General features: G+C 41.3%; 2 protein-coding genes across 3 annotated transcripts; both read right to left on the bottom strand.

Annotated features, from left to right (window-relative positions):
* Positions 1 to 1846: 1846 nt before the first annotated feature.
* On the bottom strand, positions 1847 to 17574 carry znf652 (zinc finger protein 652). 2 transcript variants are annotated; one of them, XM_061090243.1, is made up of 6 exons: positions 17359 to 17574; positions 12000 to 13510; positions 9487 to 9634; positions 9156 to 9271; positions 4982 to 5126; positions 1847 to 3107 (listed from the first exon to the last, which is right to left on the bottom strand). In XM_061090243.1, the coding sequence occupies exons 2-6, from the start codon at positions 13026 to 13028 to the stop codon at positions 2491 to 2493; spliced, it is 2055 nt and encodes a 684-aa protein (XP_060946226.1). In that variant the 5' UTR covers positions 13029 to 13510; positions 17359 to 17574; the 3' UTR covers positions 1847 to 2490. The 2 variants fall into 2 exon arrangements, with proteins under 2 accessions (XP_060946226.1, XP_060946227.1); XM_061090244.1 differs by lacking the exon at positions 17359 to 17574 and adding an exon at positions 15278 to 15324.
* A 2105-nt stretch (positions 17575 to 19679) lies between these two features.
* On the bottom strand, positions 19680 to 22661 carry phb (prohibitin). The gene is made up of 7 exons (XM_061089543.1): positions 22605 to 22661; positions 21996 to 22092; positions 21412 to 21573; positions 21129 to 21271; positions 20927 to 21043; positions 20738 to 20833; positions 19680 to 20628 (listed from the first exon to the last, which is right to left on the bottom strand). The coding sequence occupies exons 2-7, from the start codon at positions 22078 to 22080 to the stop codon at positions 20416 to 20418; spliced, it is 816 nt and encodes a 271-aa protein (XP_060945526.1). The 5' UTR covers positions 22081 to 22092; positions 22605 to 22661; the 3' UTR covers positions 19680 to 20415.
* Between the last annotated feature and the right edge of the window lie 1287 nt (positions 22662 to 23948).

Here is a 23948-nt window from a genome sequence, read left to right on the forward strand (position 1 = left end):
AGACGTAAAAGTAGAATGTATTTCAGGTGTAGCTCGGAGGGGCTAGTGTAAAGTTGCCAAAGCAGCATGAACATTGCTTTTACTTTGAGTGAATGTCCATACTGGAGTAAAATGGTTTTTTTTCGTGTGTTTTTTAAATAAGAAATTGAATGTGAGCACATACTAAAAGAAATGTCCTGTGTTTTGCGATGGTCCCTTCCACACTAACCGACTCCACCCGGGGATTCTCCTCCTTTCCTTGCCTAAAAACATCCACTCAAAGTAATCACCTCCACCCTTTCCCATGCAGCCACAACTGCACTCTTTTCCACAATGCATTGTCAGTCCCTCCCTTCCCTGCGCCTCACCCACGCAGCAGTAAAGTGCAGAGAATACACACTAATGAAAAGGCTCAAAAAAAAGAACAAAAAAAAAGACAAAAGAGTCATACTGCAAAATGCTGAAGCACTGCAGTGAAACCAAGAGGGAAAGGATGATAAGCAATTAATGCAGCGGTATTAAGACCCACAGAAATGGCAGGATAATTGCAGGCCTCAAAAAATAAAATAAAAGGGACATCCTAAACTACTGAGCTTAACCACTTCATGCTGAATTCTGTTAGAGTGGCAGAGGGATGTTGAATTCACTGCTATTGTCCATCTCACGTATCCCCAAATACAAATACATTGGGGCACACTGTGTAAAAGCAGCTTTTGGTACGGGAGCACTGGGGACAACCAGACAGACGGACAGACGAACAGGCTGGTCGAGAATTACACATGCATACCTAAGCACTCGCTCTCCGCAATCTTCCTCCTCAACACACCACCAGGCCGGGTGCAAACAAGCAACCTAAATACTCGCCAACCAGCTTCTATTTAACAAATAACATTCACACCATTGGCTGTTACATTGATAAATGTAATTTCTTGCACTGACTTGTTCACATGTATGCTTATCTATACAAGAATTCCAAGTATTTAAGGTTGTACAACCACTGCCTTTTATCCTGACGTTTCCTATCATGTGCTAACGACAGTATATCTAGACTACAGAACCCTCCATTAGATTAAAACTGAGAAAATGAAACAAAAAAAAAAGTACACAAATGACTCATTAGCCATCATTCTGCGTAGGCAACATTCAACAGGTTTCGACACCTTTGCCTGTGTGGCTCAAAGAATGTCAGGATGATGAAAAGTGAAAAACAAACCTTTACATTACAACTCCCTACACCAAACCGTGGAAAACAGGCTGAGAGGAATATGCATAATTGTCTGTTAAGACCGGTGATGAGAAAGGTCCCAGTTGCGTATACTGTGTGTGTGTGTGTGTGTGTGTGTGTGTCCAACGACCTTTAACATGGTAACCCGTATCATTTCGTCAGCAGCGAAGGGAGTTGGGGTAGATCCTGATGGGGCCGCATGTCTGGCCCCTCACAGTGGCAGTATTTGACAGTCATCTGTTATCTAAAAGCATCTGTTGACCAGCAGTACTGAAGACAGAGGTTGCACTGATCACAGTAAGTAAATCAGTGACCATGTGGCCTCATGTCTTTTGTGTGTGCTTGAGTAAGTGTGAGGCTGCGTGTGCCGAGGGCAAGTCCTGCATAAACTGAGTTTCTTGTTCACAAAATAGTTCAAACCTCAAATCTGTTGAAGAAAAGCCCGGCTGGCAAGACATGACCTATATGACATGATTGTGTGTAATATTACAATTCTGAAAATCAAATGGAAAGAGAAAAATTAAGAAATATTTCATGATCTGGAATGGAAAGCACCATTTAGCCATGAATCTTAGACTACGTCAAGATTCAACTGAGCATTTACAAAACATTTTTTTCCATTTCCTTTACAAACACCCCCCCCCTCCCCCTACTGCATCTCGCACTACTTCGGTGGCCCAAGGACAGAAAGCCTCAGCCTCTGACTTAGGGCAGAGAAGGACTCAGGTAGAACCAGTTACAACATTCATTTAACGTTTACGTGACGCCCGAGCCTCTGCAGTACAACTCGGAGGACAGGTTGAGTATTGCTGTGGGGCAGACCTGCACAGAAAGCCAATGTGCAACCATAAGTCATCAACATTAAGATGAGAGCTCAGTGACACTTATTCTTGAAGATTTAAGAAGCCCAGGTAATTCTTATGTTGACTTCCATCAGCAGCTTATGTTGAAAGGGAGATACTTTACACTCATCAATGTACAAGCAGAGAACTCGTACAGGAATCGTTAGATTTCCTTAGAAAATCTTCCAAGAAAACAAAAAAAGTTTGTAAAATCTTATCAGTTGACCAGGGTTTTTAAGTAGGGGTCATGATTTATATAATGCGTGAACTGATGGTGTATAAGTCTGGATCTTTCACGTGTGCATGTTTAGCTTAACTTATCTAACTCTATTTGAGAGGAATACCCTTAAATTAACAGCCTTGCATCAGAGGGGCTGAGGCAGGACTATGAAACAAGAGAAACAAGGCGTGGTCTGGTGTGGCCCCACAGTGCCGGAGCACAGTTCAGTGGTGCTGTGGGGCCCCAGGACCCTTGTCTGGATGAGCCATGTGGTGCAGGTAGCTGCTGTCTTCATGCCCACAGTGGTTTAAGGGCTCACTCTTGAATAGGGCAGGGGGTGGGGGGAGGTGGGAGACTGGGGGCACGACCAGGTGGTGGTGGGGGTGAGGTGGGGCGTGTTGGGGTGTGTTTGAGAGATGTTGCTGGGTTGTTGGGGGGTGATGGTGAGAAGGGGCTGAGTGAAGCTGCACATGGGAGAATGTGTGTCCCACAGGGGCTCGCAGAGGCATGGACCCTCCCGTCGGGCTGAGGCCCAGGGGAGCTGAGGGGGGGGCCGAGCTGGCAGCTGATGGGCCGGAGCCAGAGGTGGAGGAAGAGGAGGAGAAGGTGTTGGTGAAGATGCGGACCGGCAAGGGCGGGCCGCTGGTCTGCAGAACCACAGGGCTGGTGACCCGGAAACACTTCTCTTTGTGTGCTTTGAGCATGTTGGAGAAGCGGAAGCGCTGGCCGCACACCTCGCAGGGGTAGGGCTTCTCTCCTGTGTGGGTGCGGCGGTGACGCTTCATGTTGGGCCGACTGGTGAAGCTCTTTCCACAGATCTCACAGATGAAAGGCTTCTCTCCTACACAGTGCAGAATATAAGAGACCAGTGAGTGAGGGAGACAGACACTGTATCAGTTAACAAAAAAAAGACAGAGGCTATGCAGAGAAAATAATATGATGCATGGGAGTCAGATCCTTTGTTGCCAAATCTGACGCTTTCAACATTTTAAATACTCAACTGATGAAAGCTCTCAGAATGACAAAGTAAACTTTTTTCACATTTTTGAGTAACAGTTCTCTTTTAAAAATGCAAATCAGTCGCCATCTCGAATAGAGGGTCTTTGCTGTCAACCCACCCACTCCACAGGAAGCTATTACCATTCACACTTTGAGAAGAGGAGATGTGAAAGTGAACAACAGGAGCCCGGGTAGAATGCCGCTCTCATTAACCTCCCTCGATGGAGCCACTGAATGTGCCTGCTACCACCCACACAGCCGTCTATTAACAGGCTTCTGAGGGGCTCTCTGAGTGCCTTATTATGTGTGAAGCTCCTCCGAACCACCTGAATATCAAAAGGTGACAGCGAATGTGCTAAAGTCTTAAGTAAATGTTAACTTACACTCACTTCCAAGAATTCGTGGAAAACTTTGTGCAGTGAACCAAACTTTGGGTGTCTAACATGTGTGCAGCCTATTACAGGGTATGACTGGGTGTGTCTCCTCCTGCTGGAGACTAAATTGGTTTCTAGCGGGAGAGGAGAGGGTAGTGTAATTACACATCACAAATAGAACGGCGAGGGCAAATTGAGAGCGGTGTGTCCACCCACGACAGGCACGGCTTGAGAAACCAGTGAAGGACGTACAGGCTTTGCTGCTCAGTTTGGTCTTGGAAATAGCAATGCAGCAGGGGCAGAAAATCAGAGGGATCTAAAACACCATGTGTCTGGGTAGTCATTATAAGCCGCATTATACTGTATACAAGGCCGTTCTTTGATGTGAAATATCCCTGTCATTACATAAACTGGGCAACGTCCCTTTGCTCTCACCACTATAATGTTCATCTTGGCTACATCCCATGCTTTTCCTTTTTTAGGGAGTGCATGGAGACAAGCTGGCTGACGGACGATCTCCTGAACATTGTTGTTTGTTTTCATCGCTCAGCATTACAGAGCTGCAGAATATCAAACAAATTTAAATGACAGAAGAACTCAGGTGAACTCCTCCGTAATATTTTGTATTCATGTCCTTATCTCTATTGGGAACATATGATAATAAACCAACAAAGACTGATTTAAATTTACAAAATGACTGCTTTGCATGAAGCACAGTCATTTTCTTGTTCATTGTTATTTCCTGTTGCACTACTGCATGATATTTAAATAGAAAGGAGATTAAAGAAGATTGAAGGGAAGACTAAAAACGCCAGAGAGGCTGGACGCACATCTACAAAATAGCATTTTTCAGATTTTAGCTAGTTCACAAGCAAACTTTTTAAAAACCTTCCTGTAAATGTTTCATGTTCCCTCATTTTCTGTAAAGCTACTGCCTTTTATGGCTGGAAAGATGGCTACATATTTTAAATGTCAAAAACATAAAAATAAATTACTTTTCCCCAAGTATGAATATTGAAACTAGCAACCACCAGTCTGAAGTATTCCTGTATACAAGTTGGATCAGGTTTACCGGAGACTCCACCCTGACAGTTGTTTCCAAAGGCCCAGGAACTATCTCTGGAACAGGAACATTTTATAATCTTATAGCCTAAACATATGATTTTCGTCACAATACGTTGGTACGGTTCCTATGTTCATCCAAAGGTTACCAGTTTGTAGAGAAGCCTCTGTATTCATAACAGTCTTTAAAAGTGTAAACTAGGATTCTGAAAACATTTTTGGATAAAAAACAGACGTGACAAAAGGCCAAAGAAACGTTACAACCCTCGTCTTTTCTCACCTGTGTGGGTTTTCATGTGCTCATCAAAATACTGTTTCATGTTAAAGTCCTTGCCACACCACTGGCACATGAACTGCTTGTGTCCGATGTGAATGCTCATGTGGGAGCGCAGCTGGTACTTGTACTGGAACCGCTCGTCACAGTTCTACAACAAAGACAACAGAGGCATTCAGATAAAATGCACACACAAGGTCAGTGCACAAGGATGAACACAAAAACACACAAACATACCTGCAGTCACACATAATTGAAAACTGGATCGGGCTGTTGATTTTTGACATACTCATCTTACGCTAGACGATCCATTTTATTTTAGATTATAGAACAAGATGGTGACCATACCTTGTTCTTATATAATCTATTTAGAATTGTGTGTACACTGCTGTCATGTGACTACTGTGCATGGCATACTTTATATGCAAAAGAGAAACCATGCAGAAGGGGCAAGTTTGGTTAGGGCAGTAAAGAGCAAAACATTATAGTCGTAACCATTTTGCATTTGAAGGAGACCACTGGGATGCCTGAGTCGTTTTCAGACAAGACCTTCAGGTAAAATCCGGAGATTTGGCAACAGGGTTTAACCATAGCTGGCCTCTCACACGTGCACAATCCAGATTCTCTCCATTATTCAATCAAGAGGTGGAGCGACTGGGTGCAGCAGACAGAGGCAGGAGGTGAGGTATTAACTCTACTGCATTGATCACGTGATCATACTTAAAGCACCTTGACACAGTAATCACTTCTTATCACCATAAATTTGTTCTTCTACGTATGTCACCGCTTTTTTGGACTTTTTTCATAGCCCCCCTCCAATTGCTTGTGGTGAGCGAGGGATCCCCTGCTGTGATCACACATCGACTTCTCCTGAATTTCTACAGTCTTAATACCAGGAGGTCAGGAGGATAAAGTCTGTAGAATCTATAGAGTGTCTCACTCAGGCATTTGCTTCGACACATGCACCTCCTCCGAAGTCATCACGGAGGCTCTGTGGAGTCCAGTGAATGTCTGAGAGCAGCTTTGTATACATAAGAAAGGAGGTTACTGCATGACGCCAACAATACCCAGAATATTTGTGTGAATGTGAACAGGCTGTATATTTGACTTATGAGGCTTTCTTGGTCATGTCTATTCCTGAAGTGAGACTTTTACAACGCGAATGACACAACCTGACTAAATAAATGTTGTGGAAAAATAATCTAGCAGGTTCCATATGGCAGCACAGTGTAAGACCACTAAGGAGAATTGCCTGTACATGAAACGCACATGTGATACGCACGTAATTATATGTTAGAGAGTAGAATGGCAGCTCCACCCAAACACACATGCTCCCTGTGTGCTGTCCATTTAAGTGGTTGGACATTAAAAGGCCTTGGGTGGGAGTAAAGCAGCCCATCTGTCAGCCCTTGAACTAATGAGTCTCAACTGGGTTATGATTATCAACTGCTGCCAACTCTGGACTCAAGCAGAAATAGCTCAAAAATCCCTAACCACAATGTGACAGAATGTATCTTCATATGCTTACATGGACAGTAATATTTAAACATTAACCTGATTAAGACAATAGTGTGAACAAAGTCATAAGACATGAACTGCAGGGCAATAGGGTCCAGACTTTGTCAAATATGAAGAATGCTCTATATCAGAAACTTCTCCAGATTATATAGATGAGGGGTGACGTCTGGGTAGAGCAGGCGGCAGGACACAATGTATTCTGCAGTGAAGATCATATGTTTTTGTTTAAAGCACATGACCCTGCGTCTGTCCTTATCACCTAAAGCTCTCGAATCTCGCTGTCTTTCCAAATTATTCGTAATAATAACGTCCAATTGGAGATTTCACAGCATTTTGTAACGTCAACAAACGGAAGTTACCAACTGCCTGAAGACACGTGCCCTGCGTTTGAGTGTCAACAAGATGGACAAATATCGAGTTGAAGCTTTACCACTCAAGGGTATAGCAACGGTATGATGCCCTGTAACATGTAAACACGAATATGAAGGGAATATTATAAGTCATGTAAACATCATAATCAAAATAATGCGTCATTCAGAATAAGGTCAATAGTTGGAGTGTTGCTGTCTGTGTAAACATGGTCATTGACTGAGGTCTGTCAAAGCTTTATAACACAGATATATTTTGTTCTAACATTCCTCTTGTGTTCCAGGTAATGGTGAACTCTGTTTATATGTGGTTTGCTAATATTTGACATGGTTTAACTTCAGCTTCTCTGTAAAACTCAAATGTTCCAACAGTCAAGTGAAGGTTCAAAAATAAAAGAGGACGCTCTCCCTCACACATGAAGACTTCAACTGAAAATAGCGATTTTGTGTTGTTCATAAACCACAATCTGTTCAAACCAATGAGTGAAATCTTCTCTGATGCTTATAAGGCCAACAAGGGCACATTCACCAAAACTGTGACATTATTCCACTCAAGACAATGAGCCCTGAGAGCTCAATTTCAGCTCAAAATAAATGTTAGAAAAGGATGAGAAGAAAGACGATGAAATACAAGTGTGTGTATTTATGACAAATCTCTTTTGAAAAACATCACTCTACTAAATCAACATAATATTCTGTTCACATATTTGTTCATTCTTGGTAGGAGCAAGAAAGTAAAAAATACCTCAACAATGATGAGAAACATATCAGTGTGGAATTTAAACAACTTAGAATACCAGTGTATGGTTGGGAATTGCTGAGTCATATGGCATCGGTGTTATGTGAATGATGGTTAAAATATGACTTATAAAGACAGGGATATTCTGTACTGTACTCATACTGAGCAGCCAAGTGTGAAACACTGTGAACACACAGAAGGACAATTTGCATAAAGCACAAAAAATCTCCCTCATGCTGTTTTAGCCGCTTTGTCTAAAGCAACATCAACATGAATACATTTTAGCTTAGTTTAGTTTTCGAGCACTTAAAACAAAACATTATAAATGCTGCCTGCCTTATTTTGAACGAAAACTCTGGGGCTGTGTTTTAACTAGAATGGGCAGACAAGGAGATGTCTGGAAACAATGACACAGAACCCGTACACATGTGTAATTACCATGTGGTTTTTGTGATCCGATCACAAGTGGACAGCTATAAGTACATGTGTGAAAGCACGCAGATCGGATAGCGGTCCAATCATGCCAGCCCACTTTTGGAGGTGGTCTGGGCCACACGTATCCACATTCTTTTAGCAGTGTGAACGCAAACCAAGCCTGGGCCACATATGAGGGGACCTCCTACTTAGCCGATGTTGTCTGACCCGCTGCAGTGTCACTACAAATCAAACGTATTTTTTCTCATCTCGTTGATGTGTTTTATTATAACACACTGACCAGCACAAAATGATTGATACTTTCCTTTAATTGGTCAGATATACCTTCACAGCGCAGCTGCAGGAGATTCATTCAGACTTTCCTGACTAGTCTGTCTTCCTCACTTTCGCTTGCTCATGCCGACACAGACACACACAGTGACATGGGACATACTTGCGTATAAAAACTGGGTAAAAACAACACAACTTGGACTTGAACAGAGATGACGTTCATGTATGTTTGTATAGAGGGGGGAGCTGAGATCCGATCAGTAGACACATGTGGGGCCACATATTAATGGCAGGTGTGAACGCACACACTCAGAGCTCTCCACTTGTGATTCGATCACAAAAAAAACATTAATACCAGGTATGACATGGTTACAGTCAGCCGCAACCGCTTCCTGATTGGTTTTTATCAGTGTGACTCAACCACTCTCTGTAACAGTTCCACCCCTCCAAGAAAAGAAATCCCTCCTTTCACTTTACACCAATGTTTTTAGTTCTAAGTATTATCTGCAACTAAGCAACCGAATGTAGAGTGGACAATTGGCTTCCTGTACACAACAGCCGGAGCAGTATACATGACAGCAGTTTTCAGGTGTTCGTATGGTGGAGATAAAATTCTCACATATTTAAAATAAAACATGCAAGTATTGATGTAGCCTCAGAAATAAGTTTTTCCTCTACTTGTGGCCCTAACTTTAGTATTAACAGAAATCCAATAAAAAGGGGTCCTTCTGGATACAGTGGCGTCACATTTTGGTGCCTGCTCTGAAATGATATCTAACTCCACTAGATTCCAGCCCAGTCCAGATTCCTGTGAATACAGGATATCACATCCAAACAGACACAATCTTACCTCACAACGGAAGGGTTTCTCTCCAGAATGCTGGAGGGAGTGAACTTTTAAGGACATGCTGCGTTTAAACGATTTCCCACATGTCTCACAGGTGAAGGGCATGTCCTTAGTGTGAGCTGAAGAAAGATAAGACAGAGGAAAACAACACAGAGATAACTGAATAACAGTTTCGGTCTGAACCTGAACACAGATAAAGAAATTGTTTTTGACAATCCTATCAAAAAATCTATAATATAAGACATGTTGTTGTAGTTCATGTCATGCTGAACTGTGGGATGTGTTTGGGCCATTAAGGTTTGAATTGTGAAAAAATAAAAAGGCCCCTACTTACCAACCATGTGCTTACGGACATGAGCCATCGTGTAGAACTTCTTCTCACAGATTTCACATGAGAACTTCTTCTCTGCATAACCGTGGACAATCTTTATGTGCTCATGCAGTGACCACAGCTTCTTGAAAGACTTGTTGCAGGAGACGCACTAAAAGTAAAACACATAAAAATACAAAAAAAAAGCTTATTGTTGCTGATTAGTATCATGAGCAACACAACCTGAGGGCCATTAGCTGGTTTCCATTTGCTTTAATTGTTTCCTTATAGTCCAGCTCCCTCTGCTGGGTTAAAGTCAGTATGGATTTAATTTGCTGAAAATCCTCTGGATATCTGCTGATCACAGTCCATAAACCAACAGGGAAAGGGAAACAAGCAGAAATATGTGGACTTTGTCAATGCAAGTTCATTGATATAATTCCTGGTTGAATTATATCAGGATTAATAAATTGCTTACCAAATTTAATTTAAGACTTTAAAGATTTTAATACCTCATATAACTGCACTGCAATACTTTGTGTCCCTTAGTCAAAGGGAAAGCTAGCAGGGACAATCAAACTTACCTATTAATTAAACATATATCTTGTAATGACATTAATTCATTGCCATTTTTGTAGAGTTTGCAAGATAGAGAATTAAGATTGAAACTCCACAAAAAAGATTGAAAACCTTCCACCACACAAATTATCTTGTGACAGCCCACAACCACATATAATAATGATAAGAAAAGAAACATGTTCCAGAGCTGAAGAAGAGGGAGAACGTCTTAATTTTATGACCTCAAGACCGGCAAATGCTTTACTGCCATACTTATGAGCTATTCATTACAAATAAGTGTGGACATTGTCATGTTTGGTTTCTTGAAACTGAATGATAGTGGATGTTATTTGAGATTGCTCAAAGGATACAGCCTTGAATGTCAAAGTAAACAATAAAGATTTATAAAACTGATGCAGAAATATTTCTTTCCTTTCAAATTTAAACTCAGGTTGGACAATCTTAAAAGCAAATACAGATGTAAACTGAGTAGAGTAATCTGTATCTTTTATTTTTTTCTATAAATGTTCTTTTTGTTTCTTTATGCTTGGGGTTGCCAACTTTCAGGAAAATAAATCCAGTTGTGAAGGCAGTTATCTCACAGTCTGCAGGGCCTAAAGCAGAGAGGCAGCTGTGCAAAAATCACGCTGTGATTACACCACAAATATGCAAAAACAATAAAGCAGTTCATATGATGGACAAAACGTTAAATTGGGCGTCTTCAGATCAAATAAAATTGTTGCAGCATCTCCCACGTGCCTTCTTGCAAACACTAGCCAACCTATCATTTGATTTTTTTGCAAGTCTCTCTTTTCTTTTCTACTCCCATTAAGCACCACATAAACAGTTGTGTGCACATCGTCTTCCATCTAAGCCATGAACATGATATTTGTGATTATCTTTATCATCATTTTGAATAACATGCAAACCAATTGACAGACCTTCAAGATTCACTCGCTAAACAGAGATCCAATGCAAACGATCTCCGTTCAACTTATTATGTGAATTCTGAAAGACACTTGATGCCACCAGCTTTTATTTCTTTTTTGTCTCATCAGAGTGGAAACAATTTGAATTCTTCTCCTGTTCATTAGCATTTTAATGTGCTATTACACCCACTATGATACGTTCTTATTGATAAAAATCTGATATATGAGGAGATGATAACTTTTTAATGGTCTGAATTATAGATCTAAAAGTCAGTGTGTCAATAAAATGCATTGGATTTGTTAACAAAAGTGACGAGCTTAAATGCACATGGATAGGTAAGCCTGATCTTTTCAAAGAACTCTTTCAAAATAATGAAAGAAATTAATAATCATTTTTCATTAGTTTGTTCCTACGAGACAGAATCAGGTTCTGCATCAATAGATGCCATTTACACCTCCATGAAGCTCACCTAATTATTAGAAAACATTTATCATCAGAAATGATGTTTCAACTGGGTTAAGATATATTTTCTTCATAAAGTAACTAAAGATGCAAATCATTCTAAGCAAAACAGGAGGGTTATTGTAAGCCATACAAAACTCATTCCCCTTGGGTTTCAATATATCAAATCACCCTTTTCAGTTTTAGAGAAGTGAAAACATATTGTTCTCACTTTGTTTAAATTACATATGTTGGCAGTCTCAAAGGGCGTGTGTGCCAAGTCTGTACTTACTACCACAAATATTATAACAACTATGCTTTCAGATTTCCTGCTAACGCTCACTTATGTATATTACCTCACATTTTTTACATTTAGAATGTGACTGAGTGAGCAAAAACTAATGCTACAGCATAAAAACACACAACAAATCTAATGTAAATATAATGAATGCCAAGGCAGGTGCTAAATGTATAAAATTCTATCTTGGTATCTAAATAACAAATATCTCACAGTATGGTAAATCATGGAACACTGCTCTCCCATTCAGAATAACATTTGCAGGGGTAATTGCAGAGATAAGGTAGGAGACAGGAGATGTATGCTTTACCTGGATGTTCTTCTCACAGTCAGTCTGCTGATGTAAGGCCAGCTCACTCTCCAGCACAAACTTTTTGCCACACTTGTCACAAATCTGCATTCGCCTGTGCGTGACGTTCATGTGCTTCTCCAAGTACCAGCGCGTATTGAATACACGAGGGCACTTTTCACACGCCAGCATCTCCTTCTCCTCCACCTCTGCTTTCCCTCCGGTTGTTGTGGTTGTGGAACCTGCAGACGATGGGGCTGACCTGGCTGACCTTCGCATGCCCTTCGAAGGCTCCATGCGCTTCCGACGCCCCCTGGTGGTCATTCCACCAGTGGCGGTGCTCAGAGCTGTTCTGAGGCTTTTCCTCTGTGGCTTGCTGGGAGCTGCTGAGCTACTGGCACCACGACGGGCCCTCTTTGACCTTGTTCTCCGGCTTTCTATCTCATCCTCCTCATCGTCCTCCTCTTCTTCATCAGGGCTTTCCTCGTCCTCTTCTTCATCTTCCTCCTCCTCCTCGTCATCATCATCGTCACTGCCAGCTCTCTCAGAGTTATCTGGTGTGGTTCCAGCTTTGTTGTCACCCTTGGAAACATGAAGAGTCTGGTTGTTCAAGTTAACCTCAACAATGATCTGCTCACGTTTAAAGGCCTCCTCTTCACCGTCCTCATCCTCCCCCTCTTCTTCCTCATCCTCGTCGTCATCTTCAGTGTCATCAGACGTGCCGTTGTTGCCAGCCTGCATCTCTGCCTCCTGCACTGCTCCTCCCTCTCTGAAATACTGCTGATGCTGCTGAGGGGTCACATGTTGTGTGGGCAAGTGACCAATGTTCTGATCTCCCATGGATGACTTGGCCGCCATTTTATTGTCCACTAACACAGAATAAGGCTTGCCACCAACCTCTCTCTTGTACAGCTTGCCCGTCAGGTCCAGATCTGGGTTAGGGGAGTGAAAATAGGACTGGGACACTTGCGCCCTGCGTCCTTCCTCCTGTGACATCCCGCCAAGGCTAGGGACGGAAACCTCTTCCTTGAGGCTCTGGCAGGATTTCATGAAGAGTGATAGAAATTGGGGGAAATTACTGCTATGGTGCCTTGTTAGACTAGCGTATTCTATAAGGAGAGGCAGGGGACGCCGCACCAATCCCCCACCTTCCTTCTGCTAAGGAGACAGGAAGGAGGGGCTGAGGTGAGAGACAGTCAACCTGATTCAAAGAGAGCATCCATGCTGTCCAAGGTAGGGAACGCTGTTGGAAAGACATACAATCTGTTCCAAGTTTTGTTTTGTACGCTCAAAAAAATCTGACAGCAAAATCAAAGCCTCAGTGTCTTTGATGCCAAACATTTGGAGTTAAATTCCTCTGCAGTTATGCGAGATGTAGACCGGGTCCAGATTCAGTGTCTGTGAGGACTGCAGCTCTGCTTGGTACCAGTGTCTTCAAACTGCAGAGCAGGTAAAGACAAGCTGAAAGCCAGACATGGAACGGCTATAAGGACCTTTGTGTCTTGCTTGAAGAGCCATTTACAGTCCATTACCTGTGAGATGAGACCGAGAAGAAAAAATTAGAAATACATATGAAATAGGGGAAGGTTCTGTTCCACTGTTGAGCGTCACTAGAGTGTGAGGTGAAGCTAAAGCGATACTGTCAAGTTTTCAGCGCTGAGCGCCACATTTACCCACAGAGTTTCAGTGTTGTGTGTAGGAGTTGAAACCACAGCCTTCACAAATTACTGTGAGATTCAGTGTCAAAAAAAGAAAGAAAGAAAGAGCAACCTAAATATTTCCTGACCACAAGTGAAACACTTCAATATATAATACAACAGAGATGGTTTGCTTTGTTCAGTGATCCACCATAATAATACATTTTGTTAATTTAAGATCAGATTTACTCTATGGCCTAAAATTATACTGCAATGACATTTTTGGTGTCAGTATATTTTTGCTCTTTAGTGAAGGTAGTGGTTTTAAAGTCTTCTATGAGTTCTGAGGCAGATCAATTATGTGTTATACCTACTCACTGTTCTTACACAATGCATAGGCAAAATCTAAATTTATATTAAACCTTTGTTATATTGTTAATGATGAAATTTATATTGCGACAATTAATGATATTGTTTCATCGCCCAGCCCTAATTTACAACAATGGAAATGCAACTTGGTCCCACGATGGTTAGAAAAGATTTCTAATATCTTACAGTGTGACAATTAGAGCAAAAACATCTGAAAAGCTTGGTAATTGTTCCATTTAATTAGAAATGGAAAATATAAAAAGATAAACAGATTGAATTGCTGTAGATCATAATAAATAGTTGCTTCAGTCATGTTTCGCGTCTTTCCTGTTTAAAATCTGGAAAAACTATTTGAAGAACTTCCCGGAAAAACCAACCAACAACAATTTGATGGCAAAACACAGATAAAACACGACATCATCTTAGTTTTTAAACAATTAATGCTAAAGTGCCACCCCTCCCATTGACTGTTAACTGTTAGAGAGCATAGTGGTAACCACAGCTCCAGAGCCTGTATTGCAAACATAACCACAGGAAACTGTATGTCAACCTTTCAATGATGCCTAAGCACTGCAGATTTTTGTAACCTACATTCATGTCATCATTTTTATGAGAGTTAAAGATAAATGCGATGCTAACCCTAACCCTTAATGCAAATAAATATATTTCCTTGTGGAATCTTTGCATTTATACTTTTTCGTTGGTGCTGGAGCTTTGCATACATCTGCTGAGATGTTCCTGGCTGACAGTTGAGTGACCTCGAACAACCTTACACCCCGTTAACCATAATGAGTGTGCAACAGGACGGTTGGTTCAATAGAAATCCTCCCAAAGCCAGAAACAAAAAAATAAACAATGACACGATGAGTGTACAGCACTTGACACCTAAAAAATATTGTTTTAATTTGCATTGTTTTATTTGTATAGTCCTTGCAATATCTTAATTATTTAGAGTTCAGTTCAAACATATTCCAACTGAACATAAACTGCACCTGCTCACAATAATATCAAATAAAACCAGAGTAATTTCAAACCAGAGACAGACTTTTGAAAGCTAAAAATGAGACTACACGGGTTGTAAGCGAAAATGTATAAGACTGTCACAGAGACATTCAATCAGGGCTTAAGTTTTAACAGATTTTCTTGTTCATCCTGTCATTCACTACAATAAATTGTACCTGGCACATGGAAAAGATGGCAAATTATGTTTGTACATAAATCTGTTCTACCAGTTTGAAACTCAAAGTGAAAGCTGGTTATGCAGAATGTAAATGTCAACGCTACAAGACACACCTGTCTTCCTGTGCACGCCGACTCTGATCCTTTCTGAGAATTGGACAGCAGCTCGAGAGCATTAAGACCACAGGGGGGGGGAGGCGCTCTGCGCTACCAGAGCATCTCAACTCACATGGCTGTCTTAGACACAAAGCCTGATAGATTATCCTGCCTCTGGATGACAGAGGAATATAAATTCCATGATAAACCACGGCCTGAACTTGACTTAAAATGCAAACAGCTATTATTTAATACGACAGCTAACTTTGAGAATGTAAATAATTTTACAATTTAAAAATAAAACTCATTCAAAAGTGCTAAATTCACAGCTGAAAATGGCAAACGTGCAAATAAACAAACAGCGTGTTGTGTTAGCAATATTGAAAAAGTTCCTTTGCGTTGCTTTCTGTTATCAATGAGTCATTTCAGAGATTCACTCATAATGCAACCCCTTTGATGTGGGGAATCAAGTAGAGTGCAGATTTCTCAATATCACTGGTAATTAGCTGACACAATCCCCTTTTCACATTGATTGGTCAAACTTTGCCCTGAAAGTCTCTCTGACAGCCTATTCCAGTGATCCAAAGCACTAATGTTCAGCAAAACTTGCCAAAAAATATAAAAGTTTTTTTATATGCGTTGAATGACACAGGATGGGAAGCCTGACAGCACTGCATGGCACGAGTGTTCACAAGTGCTTTGGCCGAGCTCTGACAATCAAGCAGATGAGACAAGTCTGAAGCTGCCAAATTGTGTCACGTTTACTTCTTACTATGCAGCAGTGCTCCTTGAATCCGCGCTCCCTCTAAAGTCTAGACTTTAATGAGCTTTCCCTTTTGCAGCTTGTAGCGGACCGTGTGAGGGTTCACATTCCTGACCCGGTCCTAACTCATAAGACCTGACCAGCTCACTGTGTGGTGCACTGCAGGGGAGCCCCTGTAGGTATTTGGCCCTCAAACTCATAATCTGGTCATAGAGCAGTAACTAATGTTTTTGGTCTAAGGTATCATAGAAGAGAGGCAGGATTATCATCTCCCACTCCATGTTACTTTAGTCTCCTCACCACACACACACACACTAACACACACACAGTCATACATGACAGGAGACAGAGTCCAATGATGTTGACAACTGTGAATCCCCTATTCTGAAAGGGGGGGAAAGATAACATGGGAATATTCAACACGGATCTTTTGCACAAAGTCTGATTCAGATTGTGGAACAAAACTGAAATACAAACGTGAGGACTGGGTATAAACAGCTTCAAACGAGGTTACACAGCGCGAAGGCGAGCCCTAAACACACATTTGGAAACTATAACGAGATGTGGTGCAGCAGCTATCATCTGTTTTTACAGTGCTCGCAGGACAGAAGCTTTTATTTCCAGCTTCAAGACCACAGCACACGAGTAGCGGTGGGTGCGAAGCAAAGAAAACAAAAACACCGAACTGCAGGAACACTGTGCAGGCCCGGCCAACTTAGGCTACCTAGCTAGCTAGCAGTATCCCATAGGTACTGACCTGCACACACATGACAAGCTAACTTGGCTACATTAGCTCAAGGTGCAGCTATTAGATATGTTGAGTGTAGGCAACTGGACCTGGACAACAAACACACAACACTGCACGTGCAACTAGAGCTACACACTAACATTCGCTGACATGCACGAGCTAACAGATCCAGGACTTTCACTTGAACCCCCCCACACCGCCCTGGTTGGAGCTAGTTAGCTCCCAGCTAGCACGGATCAGCTCGGGTTCTTAGCACCAACGTTCCCCCGGACCTCGACGCGGCGGCTTGCCGGGGCTGACAGCAGCCGGGGCGGCGTGGAGCGCGACGAGGAGCCGGTGACACGCTCCGGTAACACCGTGTCTCTCCGGTGGTGGAAGACGACACAAAAAACCAACACAACTCGCCCCTGTCACAGAGTCACTGGGGTGGGAGTTCCGCTGGTTCCTCACCTCGGCTCCGGCCACCGGCCACCGGCGACCCCCCCTCCTCCCCGTGTGAGAGCTGTCCCCGGCGTGCCACCCGCGGTACGGGGGGCTGGAAGTGAAGTTGTGTAGCGACATGTTTGTTGTGTTGTGGGTCTGTCTTACCTCCACCGACCTGCCTCCTGCGCTCGTGCAATCACAGCTGCACAGATTCGGGTCTGCACTCATGCACGCTCCTCTCACGGTCGCGGACGTGCATGGACGAGCCCCGGGGGTTGTGTAGTCCACACTGCGGGAGGCTGTTGTTGTTGTTGTTTGTTTGTGTGTGTGTGTGTGTGTGGGCTCGGCGGAGGGAACCTGGTCCTCGGCCCCGCGCTACGTGGCCCCGGCACTGCTCTCGAGCGCGTGCCCCCGCCGCCGCCGTCCCGCGCTCATCCCAGGCCGCGGGAGCGAGCGTCTGGTGCTCCCGGTGCGGGCAGACGCGCGCTCCCGCCGGGCTTCAATCACGGATTGATTCAATAATAATGTGGAGACTCTGAGGGCCGTTTATCCTCTCATTAGAAAGTCCTGATGATGTACTTACTTTGGTCTATTTTACTTTGAACTCTCAGACTTTAATGATCTCCTTTGACTTTATTATTTTTGCATAATTCTTGACTTTGGGCTCATAGTGGGACTCTGGAGTAATTTGTATTTAGTCTATTTTTACTATTTACTCTCACTGTTTAATAATATCATTGTAAGGTGTTATCTTGGTACTTTATTCTTTTTGCATAATTCTTGACACAGGGCTCATAGTGGGACTCTGAGGACAAGAAAGTCCTGATATTCTTAGTAATTAGGGCCCAAGCACCGAACAGTAGGAGACCGTGGGAGGCCCTGTTGAAATTGTGAGGATTATTTTATTTTTTCAGGCAAATTAATTGGCTTTTTGAGGGCTTTAATGCTCAAATTCTTACCAAACTTTGCAGCAAATTAGAAAGTGGTGAAAATTTACATATTCTGGAGTAATTTGTATTCAGTCTATTTTTACTATTTACTCTCACTGTTTAATAATATCATTGTAAGGGGTTATTTTGGTACTTTATTCTTTTTTCATGAATCTTGACATTTAGCTCATAGTGGGACTTTTATAACAATTTATCTTCTCATTAGAAAGTCCTGATATTGTTAGTCATTTAGTCAATTTTTTACTATTAACTCTCCCTATTTAATGTTATAATTTTGTGTTTTTTATATTTATTATTTTTTCACAATTCTCGACATTGGGCTCATAGCTGACAGGAATTAACAAAACAAATAAACCTCAATAATTTAGTCTAAAAAATTTGATTGATTGCAAGTCTATTAATTATCTGTGTAGTTTCCAAAATGATGGCTCCTCTCTCTTGTAATCCTGGTTGTATACAAGGTCAGCATGAGAGAGTCCAACTGTCTGAGTTTATATTTTGGTCAATTTATGTAAAATATAGTTAAATTATAATTTTATGCTGTGCACGGACACACAAACCTCGGGCAAGTAGTGTGAGACTCAAATCAATTTTTTTTCAATGTCAATAAATCAGACGTATTTATCAGTATCATTACATCGTTATTGTTTTGTTTATAATTGATTTTCTAGTGTATAAAATGTAAAAAATATGAAAGAAATGATCTGCCATTATTCTCTTAAGTCCAAGTGAACAAATTACTTTTGTTTGACCGATAGTCAAAACCTCAAAGACATTTAAACAGCGATTATAACAGATTTATATTCAGAATTTAGAATCTTGTGCTAACCGTGTTAACCATTGTTTGAAAATTATTTCAACTATCATTCAGTTATCAAGATTGTTGACAGTCAGATATTGGTAATCATTTCATTAATTAGTTTAAGTAATAATTTCAGGCTCTAAGCACTGACCATGTAACTTAGTGAGGAATCAGGACCCTCCAGAGGTATGTTGACCACAGTCATATACTTCAGTGAGTAGATTTGTTTAAGCCTTTGAATCCACTAAGTTGTGTTCGGTGGAAAATAAATTTAATTTTTCTTAGTAATCATTCAAATAATGTCAGTTTTACCTTTGTTTGCTCTAATCTTTAACTTTACTTTAACAGTGGTAACTGCCTGCTCACTGTCTGAATGTTGTTCCAATGTGTACGTATGAAACACATGGGGGCTTTTACACAAATAAAAATCCAACGTGTTAAGATATTTGAATTGAACTACATATCTGAAAACATTTAGAATTTACTCTTCCCAACCATCTCCATTTTTCTAAAGAAAACACTACAAAACTTGCGCTATGTCATCAAAGCCAATGACATACACTTTTCATCAGTTTTGAAACATTGAGTTAAAAGTGAAGCACCACTAATAACTACAACCATCTGCTTCTCTGGGATTTTAATAAAAAAGGACGCAATAATGAGGCACCCTCATGTGGTGACAATTAAGATTACACTCAAGGTCTTACTCTTGAACAAGCATGACAACTGGGAGGTAGAAACAAAATTTTATTAAGCTGAGCCATTTGTGAAACATTGGTCGTATTACTGTCTCCACATTAACCAAAGACACAGACACATCAATAAAGAATGAAAGATCATCATCTACTTTCTGACAGGCACATTCCAATTGTCAGCAGGTGACAATATGATTGAATTTGCTAGAAAGCAGATAAATGTCAATTTTTATCCACCTCGGAAGTCAGGACAGAAATTAATTCAAATGAATAAACTATGGTTTAACAATCAAGTGTTGCAGCACAATAACAGAGTAATAGCGTTCATCTTTCATAACTTATCAGCTTATCTTTTAAAGGAATCACACTCTTTTCTCATCATGTAAAGATCATTGTTACTTTCCACACATCCACTACTGTAAATCCGACACAATGGAGCAAGACAAATCTTTAGAGAATTTACTGCATTGTCAATTCTTCTCAAAACAAAGTACTTTATATATAATATATGTGGGTTAACACAGATTGAGCAATTAACCCCTCTCCACTTCCTTACACATGGGTGGACTTCATAAATGCATCCCATCAGTCCTCTCACTTTGTCTCCCACCATGCTACTATCAGCAAAACCCAGTCCAGATGTGGTTAGAGAAAGAGTGGGAGGAATGTGTGTGAAGTCGGGAGAGTCCTTCAGTGAATCCTCCAACAATCCCTTCCATGGGCCGTGTAACCAGGGGAGACAGCAAGAGTGGGGTGGATATGCAATAAGATGTCATCACTGGGGCAACTGGAGCAGCGTGCCCTGTCCTGGGGGCAAGTAAGTGACGTTGCGTGAGCGGGAGAGCTGGAAGGCGATTTCCTCAGCTGCCTCCAACTTACGTAGCTCTACCAGACCATCACCAGCTTCCTGTAGGGAATTGGCGATGAGCAAGGCAGCTTGGGAGTCTCCCTCTGCCGAGATGATGGTAGCCTGCTTCGTTTGCTCTGCCTAATGACAAAAGATCTCAAGCTTAGATATTTTCCCCTTAACAGGAACTGCCTACAAACTTTTAAATGAACAAGTAGTATAGGGGTAATATGCCTGTTAAAAACAATACCTTTTCAACAACAAAACGGGCTCGCTCTGCCTCCTGCTGAGCCACCTGCTTCATCTCAACAGCCTCTGTGAATTCCTTGCCAAAGGTCAAGTGTGTCTGAAAGAGCAAAATAAAAACATTTCTACTGGTTAAAATCCCATCAAAAATATAAAATGGACATTGTAATAATATTTGCAAACAGCTTCATACCAGTGAAACATCATCCAAGATGAGGCCGAAGGTGGAGGCTCTTTCTGTAAGGTCCTCGCTGACCTGCTGCGACACCAGCTCTCTCTGGGTAATGAGCTCACCAGCATCAAACCGAGCCTTTGAGAAAGACCCCCCATTAGTTTTCCAGTAGTTTTTCTTCTTATTCTCAACAAAAAACAACTCATTTAATTAGGATACTCACTACTACAGCCTTCAAGACCTCTGTGGTGATGGATGGTAGCACCCTCTCGTCATAGTCCTCACCAATACTGGTGAAGATGCGGGGCAGCTGGGTGGTCACCGGCCGGAAAAGGATACGCAATGTGATGTTTACATTCTGCAGATCTGTGGGGTGAACAGTTCAAATTAAGTTCAATCACATTGTAGTTGTATCCTTAAACAATAAGTACAGTCTGCTGATTTTTGAGAGACTCACAATGTGTATTAAGCAAATGCAGGAATGACTCAGTAGCTTATTAATGTACCTTTACTGCCGGTGATGACAGGCACGTTGCGTGGACGGGAACGGCAATCGAAGATGATAGGTTTCTGCACCCAGGGGATGATGAAGTGAGTCCCTTCCCCGGCAACAGTCTCTTGCACTCCTCTGAACCTGTCGAAAATCACAGCCCGGTGCCCTGCATCCACTGTGGAGAGAATGGACAATTACACTCTCTCTGCCAAACAGGTTGTGTGTATAGTTGTGTGTTAACTTTATATTAGTTTTACAGCTCTAAGACAGTCAAATGTTTGTTGAGAACTTTTCAAATCACAAGAATTACATTAATTAAAAGAAACAGAGAATATAATGAGTAGTTGTATTTAACATGCCGTATTCACCCAAACTAATTGACTGAATAATACAGTATTCATATCACTGGCATTACAATTACCACTGTTATAACTAAAATGAAGGCCCAAATAGAATAGACTCCTTAGTTAAGCATCTCTAAAAATGGGCTTGAAAAATCAGACGATTTATCATCACAATAAAATAATAGAAAATAGGTTTCAGCCTCGCATCTGTCCAAAACAAACCAGTATAAATGTCCAGTTGACCAGCACTCACCGTTGTAAAGGGCAGAGTTCACAACACTTCCACCGATGGCAAGAGCCAGCCCCAACTTTCCAAGATTCTCAAACAGCCTGGCCATGATGACAGCAACCTTCAAGGTGATGAAGAAGAGAAGACAGTGTGGCTCTATTAAACCTTCCTCCTACAGACTGTGAACCGCTCAGTAGTTTTGGACAACACGTCTTTTGGGAACCAGGTTAAATCAGGTTAAATCCCCTCTTTAAATAAAACGGTTGGCTTTGGCCTTGGACTGACTGATGCCAAGGCTGGGGGCGCTAGCTAGCATTAGCTCCCCAGCTAGCAGCTAACTGCGGCCTCTGGAAAGTAAAGTTAAATAAACACACTATTGCAGCTTAAAGAGGAACAATTACATACTACACACAATACTCCAGGGACATAGTATAACGAACATGACACGAGTATCGGCCGAGTACGAGTAGCACGCCGGGTGCGCATGTTACCTCTCACATATGGACGTGCGCAACACGTTATCTATTAACGTTATATACGGGAAACAAACATCTCCTGTTCGCTTTATACGTGCTGATACGCAAACGTGTAACGATCCGTTTGAGAGTTTCCACTGCAGCTGTCGTAACTCACCTCAGATCCTCTCAGATGTGTGTGACCTCCACCGGACACGACGTACAACACATGAGGTTTCCGCCTCTCTGCGCATGGGCACCGGATGAAGCAACCAAGCCTCTGATTGGACAAAAGACAAACTTCTTCTTCTACGGCGTGGGTGTAACTGGGGCACACACACTTTAACCAGGAAGCACTGCCACCTACTGTGTCTGACTAGACATCACATGCTCCACGGATAAGGTGACTGGTTCATTGATTGTATAAATAAATGATTGGATAAATAATAGCTCCATAACCCGATCAGTATCTACCATTATATCGCTGTAGGCCACTCAAATCAATCTTAGTGAGTAAAATGACTGTATGAGAGTTTCTGCTTGAAATAACCTTATTGTATTATATTAATTATTTTATTCTATGTCTCTACTTTGTGATTCTTATTTGAAATGGAAATGGAGATAAACATTTCTTGAGTACATCAGTTAAGTTCCCTGTATCAGCTTTCTTGCAAATTGCGATATCCACAGAAAATAGCAATATATGACAACTGTTAACAATTAAACCCGTATTACCATGAACTGAATTAGTGACTTGTATGATCTTGTGTTTTGTTGTTGTTGTTGTTGTTGTTGAATGGATCAGTCTTTCTATCACATGCAGGCTGAAAAATAGGCTACACACTATGCATTTATTACACCAAGGTGGCTGCCTCTGCGGCCATATTTTATGTTTCACCCCCTAAACACTCCATGTTTGAGCAAATAAGGCCTCGTATTGCTGTTTGACATAAATTGAGGTAACGTAAAATATAATATAACAACATAGGCTCATCTTGACTGAAGTAAAAAGTAATATTTGTTCACTTCCATTCACTGGAGCCACTGAAATGGTTATATAAAACCCTATCTATTGTAAATTGTATTATATAATACCTTATCTTATAATACATACATGCCTGCCCTTTACTTAAGTGATCTGTCGTAATTAGAGCTCAACAGCCTTGTTCCACAAGTAAAAATCATCACTAGCTGTAATATTGTAACAATCTAATGTGAAACAATGTTACATACTTTTACTTTTCAGTATTCAGTTAGGTATAATAAATTGTTGATAATACACGAACACATAATAGAATACAACACTATGCAATAGAATACAACTTGACCGATTTTTATTACATGAATACAACATTATTATTACATTTATCTTATTTGAAATAAAGAACGTGTAACTTAATCAATTAAATACAATGTTTGAGGAGAACAATTTTAATAATTATTGTCCTCTGAAGGAGTAATAAAGTATAAAGTAAAGTGGAAATCATCAAGCAGAGTTCAGTTCTTGAACACGAAATAGAAG

This window comes from Limanda limanda, chromosome 17 (genome assembly GCF_963576545.1).
Source record: "Limanda limanda chromosome 17, fLimLim1.1, whole genome shotgun sequence".
Lineage (NCBI taxonomy): Eukaryota > Metazoa > Chordata > Actinopteri > Pleuronectiformes > Pleuronectidae > Limanda > Limanda limanda.